The 12,110-nt window shown below is 41.9% G+C and overlaps 1 protein-coding gene across 1 annotated transcript in view; it reads right to left on the bottom strand.

The window, feature by feature from the left end:
• The window catches only part of GARNL3 (GTPase activating Rap/RanGAP domain like 3), a 152,626-nt gene that overhangs the window by 52,609 nt on the left and 87,907 nt on the right, over positions 1–12,110 (bottom strand). The window contains exons 9-11 of the mRNA XM_058524085.1: positions 9,138–9,164; positions 2,827–2,902; positions 2,036–2,134 (exon numbers count right to left, since the gene is read on the bottom strand). Of these exons, the coding sequence (XP_058380068.1) occupies positions 2,036–2,134; positions 2,827–2,902; positions 9,138–9,164 (202 nt within the window). The remainder of the gene's footprint in view (positions 1–2,035; positions 2,135–2,826; positions 2,903–9,137; positions 9,165–12,110) is intronic.

Here is a 12,110-nt window from a genome sequence, read left to right as displayed (position 1 = left end):
TTTCTTAATTTGAAAATGGGGATAAAAATAGTATCGAACTCCTATTAGAGATGTTGGGAAACTTCAACAAGATTATACTTGTAAATCAGCAGAGTGCCTGGCCATGGCAAAGGCTCCAAGGAGGGTAGTTACGACCCTACAGAGAGACAGAGAGTTGGCAACGGGGAGGATGAACTTGCCAGCATTCCAGGATTCACCGAGCGCTCACATAGCTTATTGGGGGGAATCTGGGGCCTGACAACCGGGACCAACTATTTCATCCCTGCATCTGCCAGTTAAGTACCTCACAGTGCAATTCTCACAAATCGCCTAACCTTTCCACATTCAGAACCTGTGAAACGATGCCAACATGGGCTGGTGGAGAGATGAGGCTCCCAGAGGGTAAGGGTACCTGGATTTGAAGCCTATCAAATTTAGGCCAAGTGAGCCTCGCATCCCCTGCCTGGCTTACCTCAGGGACTGACTATGAAGAGCAAATAAAATGACAGAAGTAAAAGCACAGGAAAAAACTAGAAATGCTATATAATTATAAGATAGCACGTGACCCCAAATCTAAACTTGTGATCTTGTCTACCTTTGCCCCCTCAGACCCCCACCCCTAAACCGCTTCCCCTCAAATGTTCCCAGTCTCACTGCTGGAGCCACCACCCACCCAGCTGCTTAGGCCAGAAACCCAGGTGTCCTCTGTGGCTTCTTGCTCCTCTTCATCCCCCATGTTCAATCAGCCTCGGGTAGATCCTGCCAAGTCCTCCTTTAAAACGGCTATTGCCTCAGTCCGCTCCTCTCCCTTCCAACCTCCCACCCTCTCTCCAGCAGAGGCAATCATCAGCTCCTGTCTGCACTGTTGCAACAGCCTCTGAACTGGTCCCTCTTAACTCCCTCTGGACCATTCTCCACACTGCAGCCAGCACTTCTGCTCAAAGGTGCAATCTGATCCCATTGCGTCCCTACTTGCAACCCTTTAATGACATCCAATTCCATTTCGAATAAAATCCAAAATTATCAATGTGATTTCAAATGCCCTGTGGGATCCCCCCTCCCCATTTCTTCAGTCTTTACTGCATCATTCTGTTCCCTCCGCTCCCTCCAGCCATAAAGGTATTCTCTTAGTTTCTAGAGCACACCATGCTCTTTCCTGGCTCGGGGATTTCACAAATGTTCTCTGCTTGGAATTCTCTTCTCTCCTCAAGACACTCAAATTCCTCCTCCTCATCACTCCCTCAGGAAGTCTTCTTTAATCCCCTAGATTAGGCAAAATGCCCCATGGCACTCTGTACTTTTTCTTCTTAGTTCCTCTAAGTACTTAGTACTAAACTATTTTTTTTTTGTGTGTGTGAAGAAGATCAGCCCTGAGCTAACATCCATGTCAATCCTCCTCTTTTTTTTTTTCGCTGAGGAGGACCGGCCCTGTGCTAACATCTATTGCCAATCCTCCTCCTTTCTTTTTTTTCCCTTTTTCTCCCCGAAGCCCCAGTAGATAGTTGTATGTCATAGTTGCACATCCTTCTAGTTGCTGTATGTGGGACGCCGCCTCAGCATGGCCGGAAAAACGGTGTTTTGGTGCACACCCAGGATCCGAACCTGGGCTGCCAGTAGTGGAGCGTGCACACTTAACCGCTAAGCCACGGGGCCGGCCCAGTACTAAACTATTTGATAATTATCTGTTTAATGTCTGTGTTGTCCACTGGATTATAAACTCCTAGAGAGGTAGGGACCGTGTTGGTTTATCCACTGCTTATCCCTGGAGCCTAGTACAGGGCTGGCACACAGAAGTGCTCAATAGCAAGTATTGTCAGGCAGACCACGACCCCTGCCACCACCTAGGGGCTGTGAGGGCGGATTTGGCCTTTCAAAGCCCAATGGAGCCACCAAATATGTCCAGGGACCCGTGTCAGACGGGGTATGAAATTCAACTTCCCTCTTATCCTCTCTAGTCCACCCCTTCCCCCATCTTGGTTACAAATTCAAATACAGATCAGGCTGATGACCAAAAATTACACAAATTACAACAGAATAGATCAAGACGCAAGCTTACTTTTGGTGTCTAGACCGCCACGGTAGCCTGTCCAGCCCTTTAGAGTGACTGTGTCACCCAGGAGATTTAAAAATTTTTGAAAAGCGTCACTTCCGATTTCTGTAGGAAGAGATAGAGTGTGAAGAAAGTACAGGTATCAACAAATCCTCATTTTCTAACTATGCACTGAAATCACTTGAAAATTAAGTAGGCTCTGCAGATGTATGCAGTAGGTAAACAGAATGGAGAAATCACATTTGCTGCTTCTTGGAGACCGTGCCTGAGGGTCCACAATTCCCAGGAATCCAAGGAAAGGAAAACTACAGAATCAGGCTAGCCAACCTCACCACTACCAGATTGGGGTCACAGGTGTTCAGTATTGCAAAATGAAAACATGATTACCGCTTCCATTAATAATAATCAGGTATTTCACAAGAAAAGTGCTAAATAACAGGAAAATGGCACCATTTTATAGCTCTCCCAACCATAAAAATCACAGAGAACAATCTTCCACTGCTACTGAGACTATGTAGAACGAAATTCTCCAAATCCCATGTAGTTATCCAGTCAGATTGTATCTCTGGTGCCAGCGTCTGGTACAAACTAGGTGACCAATAAACATTTGTCATATGAATAAATGAATGAAACTGGGCAACAACTGCCCTACAAAATTACCCCCAAATTTTGTAAAACTACTGGCTGTTTCTTTGTATTAAAGTCTCCAACTCAACAGGCAAGTTCCATTTGGATTGTCAAAACTGCAACAAGGCAGAAGAGGGTTTCTGTTAGCAAAAAGGAGGAGAGACACTCACCATTGCTGAACATCTCATCATCAGTGAGCTGGCCGTCTTTGGCAAAAAGAACCCCAAACTTGAAATTCACAGAGCCCTTACAATAAGACAACAAAAGGTGTTGAATTTCACTTTATCATCAAAGCATACATAGCTATGACGTGTGCTGTTCTTTACTTAGGAAAAGTGCAGTGACCAGAACGGATACTTGGGGGATTACTTCCTCCCCTCCATCTCAATTTTGACCGATATGAATAACACTCATTCTTTTATTTTTATAAATTTTTATAGCTTACAGATGAGACTATACTTTTATGTGAGTTAACTCATTTGTAATTTCATTACTAATGGTGTCTGCAGGATGCCAGGGCCATTCTGCGGCAAAACAGTGCTCAAAATAAATAGCCCACAGGAACTCACAGGACTGGCATCATCTTCTGATCAACCCATCAGCAGCAGTCCAGACCTCAGTTCACAAAGGAGAGCTTAGTGTAATTCGAAGCTTAAGATAACAATCTTAGGCTGATACCTTGTGAACTCTTTTAAAAATAGAAATAGAAACTGCAGGCAACTTATTCTAAAAGCTCATTTTCCCCAGTTCCTAAAGATATTTAATCTTGAGAAGTCACAAAATAGATGTGGGAAAAAAAACCCAATTAAGAAGTAGCTAGTACAAACGTTCAATCTACCATCCTCAACTTTAAACACTGGATTAAAATCAGATCCTGTGGGAATGATAACTACCAAATACAAGGTAATAGCATCTACATGGAAAGGAGGGAGAGGAATAGGATCAGGGAGCTCAACTGCACTTTTTTTTTTTTAATAATTTTATTTATTTATTTTTTTCCCCCAAAGCCCCAGTAGATAGTTGTATGTCATAGCTGCACATCCTTCTAGTTGCTGTATGTGGGACACGGCCTCAGCATGGCCGGAGAAGCGGTGCCTCGGTGAGTGCCCGGGATCCAAACCCGGGCTGCCAGCAGCGGAGCGTGCACACTTAACTGCTAAGCCACGGGGCTGGCCCTCAACTGCATTTTTAATATATTTTTTTCGAAGCTGGGTAGTGGGTTTATAGGTCTTCATTATATTATTCTCTGTACTTTTTTTTGTATGCCTGAAGTATTTCATAATAAAAAAAAATTTGAGGTTGGTAGAGAATCAACCTTTGCAAGGCTGTTTGACCCACCACCAGATGGGGGAATTCTTGGTCAATTAAGGGACAGAAAAGGAACAAAGGTGTTTAAAGCCTTAGTCAATGGGTCAGAGGTGGAACGTCAAGGCAGAATGCCAGGATTCAGGACGGCTGGATTTGGGAGAATTAAGACTCTGAAAATGCCAGGGTCTAAGGCTGTGCTTCTAAACATTTTTCTGTCCTCATACCTGAGAGACAGATGCACACCCATCAGTAATAGTGATTTTCTAAACAGAGCGAGGACACTCCCAAGCTGGTCCCTCCACCTGGAACTCCTCCACAGCTCCTTCCACAACTGGCTCTTTCCCATCATGCAGGTCTCAGCTCAAACACCAATTTCTAGAGATGCATTCCCTGATCTCCCAATATAAAGTCACCCTCCCCCCACTGTTATTCTCCATCATAGCATCTTGTTTATTTTCTTTAGAGCACTATTCACACTTTGCAATTCTTTTATTGAATATGCATATCTGTCTGTTTCTACCACTAGAACACAAGTCCCGTGAAGGAGGGATCATCCATGTCGGACTTTCCATTGAATCTCCAGTGCTGAGCACAGTGCTTGGTATATTGGACAGGATTAATAAATATTCACAGCATAAATGATTGTGTGCATAATAAATGAGAAAAGCAACAAAACTGGGCAGATACAACTTAGTTTTCACAAGTTGCTTCCAAGTGATCAACTCTTCCTCACAAACCAGTTTTTGGTAAATTTCTTAGAATTTTGTCAGGGATCTCTATCCACCTTAGGGTTCTATACTTCGTAACTTTTCTTTCTCTGTTTTGGAAATGATGACAGCAATCACACGTCTCCAAGACTCCAGCACCTCTTCCATTCTTAATCTTCCCTTGACGAGCACCTACAGTAGTTTGGGGTCTGACAGATGACCCTCTTAGAATCACAGTACAGAGACTAAAGCAGTGGTTCTCAAACTTAACCAGGCATCAGAATCACCTGGAAGCCTTAGTAAAGATTGCTGGGCTCCACTCCCAGACTCTTCAATTCAGTAGGTCTGGGGTAGGGCCCAAGCATGTGTATCTCTGACGAGTGCCCAGTTGATGCTGATGCTGTGGTCCAGGGACCCCACGTTGAGAACCACTGGACTAGAGGAACAAACCAGCAGGCTGTCAGGAGCCCGGGATCAGGTCCAGCTGAGCGGACAGCTAGCAAGCCAAGGGCAGAAGGACTGGGTCAATGACTAGAGCGATGAGCCGTGAACTAAGAGCCTGTTAGAACCAGAAGGGGCCCTATGGTCCACTGAATCCACACTTTCATTTTAGACAGGACAACTGAAGCCCAGGGAAGGCGAGACTTGTCCAGGCTGGTACTAAGTGAATGGAAGGACTGGAGCTGGCAGTCAGGCCTCCTGACTTTTGATCCAGTGCTCTTTCCCAAATCACGGGCTAGTCTTCTCTGGGGTGAAGCTGAGAGCTACAAGCAGAAATGGGGCCCACTGCTGCCTGATCATTGGCCAGACCTTTTAAAAGCTCTGTGGTTAAAAGCAGCATGGGGCTGCTCTGTGATTGGCACCATGCTACTAGAACCCGTGCTGAGGACCCCTCTCACTTCAGTGGAGACTCCAGAGAGACTGCTGTTGCAAAGCCTTGTTAAGTACCTGAAATTACTTACAGGGTCTCATTTAGATAATTTTGTTTCTAGGGCTTCCCAAATGGTGTCAATGACTAACACAGAGTTTTCATCTATTTCTAGAAATCAAGGTATCACTGAATATAATGGATTACATTTTTGGAGGAGGCAGTTTTTAGGAGGGGCTATTTTAGGAGAGGATAGTTTGATTTGGGGCTATTTGACCATCACAGACCATAGTTTAACAAACCATTCAACCTAACATCATTAGTGCTTCATAAGGCTGACTGCTACTTGCAGCACTGGATCTTGGGGGATGAGAGGGAGCTCTCAAGGTCCCAAGACCAGATCCGGGCCCCTGGAGGGAGGTGACTGGTGAAGGGAATCCATGCACACTGGTTTTCTTGGGACTTAAGTCCTGCTCAAACACTCAAAGAGATAAGGTCATATTGTAATTCCTACTTGTATGGGACTTTTAATTTTTAAGTTCTAAGTTTTATGAGACAAAAGTCAACATGATTATAAACCAACATGCAGTCACATTCTTGGGAATTAATAGTATGCTAGGAATTATATTTCTTCTGAGGAAAGTGAAGTATGAGGGGAACCTAAAGTCTCTGTGATTCCAGAGGAATCTTTTGGAATCAAGAAATGATGGCCTGATTCAAAACCGGACACCCCTGGTTCCTTGTTACTCTTATTTAGGCAAGCCTCCATATTTCTATGTTTCATACGTTCCTACACATTTCTCACCCTCTCCACGTGTGTGGAGCTTGGGACACCATGTTCTCTCCTGGGGGTGCGTCTTTACGCAGTGGACAAACAAAACATGGGTTTCAGGACACCGACACTTTACCAAATAGCTAACCTTTCAGGAACATCACTAGTGTTTTTTATTAATTTTTTTCCCTGCCCATTTTTTGCAGCTGATAGTTTATCACTATAACTGGGTGCAACTGGGATAAAAGCTCCTAGTGAGAAGCTGGCAGGATTCAATAGGACTGCCTTGGCCACACAGCTCTCGGGGAAACTCTGAAAGATGGTGACCACTGCTCACATCCCTCAAATATATTGTAATAAATGCTCTTGTTGTTTCAAGCAAACATCCCCTCAGTAAGGCAATAAAATTGAGAAATAAAGACATCAGTTATTTTTTTTTCAAAATTTGGGAGATCCAAAAAAAGGTATGAGAGGATATACACCAAACAGCTAACAGGGGTTCCTCAGGGGAGGGTGGAAGAGGCGAAGTAGGGGGAGCTTTCACATTTCCCGTTTATAAATTTCTGTATTTATTTGTCACAATAGGCATCTGCACACACTCAGTGGGTGCTCAATAAATATCTGTGAATTAATGAGTAATTTTGAGACATAAAAACCATATATAGTAAAATCCTAATTTTACATAAAATATAACAAACATATACCAAAATGTGATACTAGTTTTCTCTGTGATTGTAGGTGATATTTTCCTTTAATCTTTTGTGCGTTTCTGTATTTTTCAAATGTTTGCCAGAAATGTGTATTACTTTTATTGTTTGCCATTTACAAATCACACATGGAGTTCATGAATTCTTTAGCAACAAGCGTGATTCATACATGGATAATATATTGATAACAATGTAGACATCTCCCTCTGCCCATGCTCTGCAGCATCCCACCTACACTTCCACTACCCTGCCCAGACTAACTCTTGCCAACAATCTGGGGTGCATTCTTTCAGCCCCCTTCTGTGCACTGACCTCGCCATGTTCAGGAATCAGCTGAGATGTCACTGCTTCAGAGAAAGCTTCCCTGTTTATTTAATGTGGAAAGTCTACTCCCTACCCCACATCACCCACCTTGTTTTACTTCCTTCACAGCTCTTGGGGCAATTGATATTAGCACGTTTATGTTTGTTTGTTTACTTGTTTAGTTTGTCTTACCCCACCAGACTGTATGCTCCATGAAGAAGAGACCTTGTCTTGTTCATCAGTGTATCCCCAAGGCCTCAAATAGTACATGGTACACACATGGTAGGAGCTCAATAAATATTTATCAAATGAATGAATGAATGAATGAATGAATACACATATAAATCTTTGTTTATAAAAACAACTGGGATTATACTGTAAGTACTGTGCTGTGATTTTTTTTCTTCAGTAAATACTATGTCATGGAAATCTTTCTACGCCAGTAAATAAAGTTCCACCTTATTCTTTTTAATGGCATCACAGTATTTCATAATTCATTCAATCAATACATAATTCACTTATTCAACCAACAAATATTGAGTCTGTGTCCTCTAGCTGCACTGTTCTAGGATCTGGGGATACAGTGGTGAACAAAAATAAGTCCCTGCTCTTATGGTTACATTCTAGTGGGGGCAACAGATAAAAAATAAATAAATGAAAATACATGTGTTAAGAAGAAAAACAAAGCAGTGCAGAAGGGCAGAGGGTGAGAGGCAGAATGTGCTATTTTAGATAGGGTGATTGGGGAAGGCCTCTCTGAGCAGAGATCCTAATCAGGTAAGGGTGTGATCCATGGGGATGTCTGCGCAAGAGCACCCCTGGCGGCGGGGAACAGCAGGCTATTCCTGGGGAGGTGGAAGAATAAGGAAGTCACTGTAGTTAGTATGGAATAGAGGACTGCAGAGGTAGCACGGGCCAGATCACGCAGGCCCAAGCAGGCCACAGAAGGATTTGGGGCTCTAATATGAGTGGGATGGGAAGCCATTAGAGTCTTGAGCATAGGGATGACCAGATTTGACAGGTTTTAAGGACCATTTGGACACTATATGAAAAATAGAACAGCGGGCCAGCGTAGAAGCAGGGAGCAGTGTTGGAGACACTGCACGGTCCACTATAGTCCCCACAGATGACACGGGCAGTGTCAAGGGATTAGAGCGGTTGTGGTAGAAGCCGTGAGAAATGTTTGAATTAGGGATATGTTTTGAGGAAGTGGCAACAGGATGTACTGATGGATTAGACAGGCGGTGTGAGAGAAAGAGAGGCGTTAAGCATTTTTCCACGTTTGGCCTGAGCAACTGGAGGAATGATATTGCCATTTACTGAGATGAATAGTATGCACGAACTATAATTTATTTACTCAATTGTCTATTGATAATATTTTGGATATTTGCCTATGTTAGTTATATACTTAGAAAACCCAATATCTATTTTTAAAGTGGGGCAACACTGGAAACATGCAAAGAAACAGGGCATTCTGTAAATCTAGTGTGCTTATAAAGCACAAACAGCCTATCTTTAATTTAATGAAAATTAAAACCTCATTACTCACCCTGATCACAAGATTAAAATTGGAATATTTCCAAGCATGTTTAAGTAGCTTGATTGTTTTTATATCTTTATAGGCAGCTGCATAGAAACTTCTGAAATATACCTTGAAAAAACATGTCAGTAAAGTCTTTCAGTGATAAGAGACTCACACTGTGCAAATACGTGTAGAGGTCTGACTGAAAGAAAAGGTTGTGTTTATGGTGAAGGGAGAAGCACATTTATAAATATGGAGGCAGAGCAGGAACAGATATCTCATAAAATTACTTACCTCTTGTTCTTCAAGAACGAGCAAGTCCTGTCAAATAAAGTTTGAAAAGTTATGTCTATTCTTAACGGTGATCATTTTATTTTGACTTTCTGTGAATGCCAAGCTTCAGTTTACTGAATTTTACACCACTTTTTTCCCTCTAGAAGTGCTTTAAAAATTCAAATTTAGCTCTGCAGGTTTTTATAAACTAACTGGTCATTTAGGAAAATTATGCTATACCATAACTATCTGTAAACAAAGATGATGCATAACAGCAGGAAGAAACACATGGACACCTAGGTTTCTCTATCCATTTAAAGCTAGGTTATCACACATTGCTTCTGGAAAGATTTTGGCTAAGAAAAATGTTATTACAGTTAGCAGCCAGAAACAGATGGGTAACGTTTTTAAATAGCATCAGCCACTTTCCCACTTGGTGGAAGATGCCTTCTTTACAATGCAAATGGCTTATTTTCAGTTTACTTTTTGGCTCCAGTGACTTGTAAGCACTCTCTCCCCTACACCTAAAGCCTGTTGCTCAAGGCTTCCTAAGGGAACCCTACAGAAGCCTGATGACAGCAGTGAAACTGGTGCTAAGTTACACGCACGTGCACACTCACACAGGATGGAGGGAAAGCTCAGGAACAGTTTCTTGCTAAGGGAAAGAAAGTCAAAACACAAACACAGGGAAAGCCTAAAAGCGTCTTTTGTTTGGTAAAACACAGGCACATAGTTATAAATAGGCAGAAGGTTGCCCTATTTCATTTTCTCGTCCTTTCTTATTTTGTGGAAGAGACAAAGCAGATAGGGAAGACTGAGCAGATGAAGTCTGCTGAGGGAGTCTGCTCGGCAGGGAGATGCAGAAAGAAGCATCAGAGTGGGCTCCGTGGGTTTTGGGGCCCCGTGTCGGGGGTCACAACCAGCTTCCAAGCAGGACAGGATTAAGAATGAGAACCTGTCCAAATGAAGTGACAAGGCCGCACCGGTACTGGCATCTTTATAATTCTAATTTGTTTTAAAGTTTGCTATAAGGAATTTTGGACAGCTAATTTTCAACTGGGGAGCCAAGAACATACAATGGAGAAAGGAAAGTCTCTTCAACAAATGGTGCTGGGAAAACTTGACAGCCACACGCAAAAGAATGAAAGTAGACCATTATCTTACATCATACACAAAAATTAACTCAAAATGGATTAAAGACTTGCATGTAAAACCTGAAACCATAAAACTCCTAGAAGAAAATATAGGCAGTATGCTCTTGGACGTCAGTCTTAGCAGCATCTTTTGAAATACCATGTCTCACTAGGCAAAGGAAACAAAAGAAAAAATAAACTAGAAAGCTTCTGCACAGCAAAGGAAACTATCAACAACATGAAAAGACAACCTAACAATTGGGAGAAGATATTTGCAAACCATATATCTGATAAGGGGTTAATATCCAAAATATATAAAGAACTCATACATTTCCACAACAAAGAAACAAATAACCCAATTAAAAAATGGGCAAAAGATCTGAACAGACATTTTTCCAAAGACATACAGATGGCCAAGAGGCACATGAAAAGATGTTCAGCATCACTAATTACTAGAGAAATGCAAATCAAAACTACAATGAGATATCACCTCACACCTGTCAGAACGGCTATAACTATCAACACAGGAAACAACAAGTGTTAGAGAGGATGTGGAGAGAAGGGAACTCTCATACACTGCTGGTGGGAATGTAAACTGCTGCAGCCACCGGTTTCCATTTTAAGCCAATATGGATATTCCTCAAAAAATTAATAGAACTACCATACCAGCTATTCCACTGCTGCGTATTTATCCAAAGAACACGAAAACATGAATGCATAAAGATCTATGCACCCCCATGGTCACTGCAGCATTGTTCACAATAGCCAAGACTTGGAAACAACCTAAGTGCCCATCAATGGATGAATGAACGGATAAAGAAGATGTGGTATATATACACAATGGAATACTACTCAGCTATAAAAAAAAAAGATGAAAATTTGCCATTTGTGACAACATAGCTGGATCTTGAGGGTATTATGCTAAGTGAAATAAGTCAGAGAAAGTCACATACCGTGTGATTTCATTCATAAGTAAAAGATGAAAACAACAACAAGAAGAACAACAAACAAACACATAGAGACAGAGATTAGACTGGTGGTTACCAGAGGGAAAGGGGGGAGGCAGGAGGGCAAAATAGGTGATAGGGCACATGTGTACGGTGATGGATGGTAATTAGATTTTGGGTGGTGAACATGATGTAGCCTACACAGAAATCGAAAAATAATGATGTATATTTGAAATTTATATAGTTATTATAAACCAATGTTACCTCAATTAAATAAATAAATAACTAAATAAATAGAATTACTTTTAAGCATAGCATGGCTTAAAGTTGCTTAAAGTTTAACTTACACTCATTTTTGCCTCAGTTCCTTCTGGGGTTGAGTTAGGGTACAAAACTATTTTAAAGATTAAATTAAAACAAAAGATATAGGAATTCACAAGTATATATATTTGGGGTAAGCTGAGAGCCAATAACTTTATTTTAAAAGCTAACTGTGTTTCAAAGTTATGCAAGCAAAGATTGCTCATGCGCCCATCTATCCTCCTCATGTGTCTGAGTCATTTTCCTAAAAAGCAGATTTAAGCACAATGCTCCTCTGCTTAAGGACTCTCCTGGCTCCCTGCCGCCTCCTGGAAAGAATCTCAACCTGCCTCTCCAGCCTCTTCCCTTGTCACCCTGCCCTGGCATACCCAACTCCTTGAAGCTCAGCTTTGACACATAACTGGCACACTACTAGTGATGCTGTGTTTATAAGTTTCAAGGGGAGAATTTCAAAGCTAAATTGATTGAAATTGGAAGACAAAACTTTGGTTGACATTTTTCTAATGGATCATTACCTCGATTATGACTCTAAACTTTTTTTCTTCCAGGGCAGACTGTTTCCCCTTAACAGTAAGTCCTAAGAAAACAGGCTG

This window comes from Diceros bicornis, chromosome 28, assembly GCF_020826845.1.
Source record: "Diceros bicornis minor isolate mBicDic1 chromosome 28, mDicBic1.mat.cur, whole genome shotgun sequence".
Classification (NCBI taxonomy): Eukaryota; Metazoa; Chordata; class Mammalia; order Perissodactyla; family Rhinocerotidae; genus Diceros; species Diceros bicornis.
The sequence above is the reverse complement of the archived record's forward strand: the minus strand, read 5'-3'. Positions and strand labels throughout refer to the sequence as shown.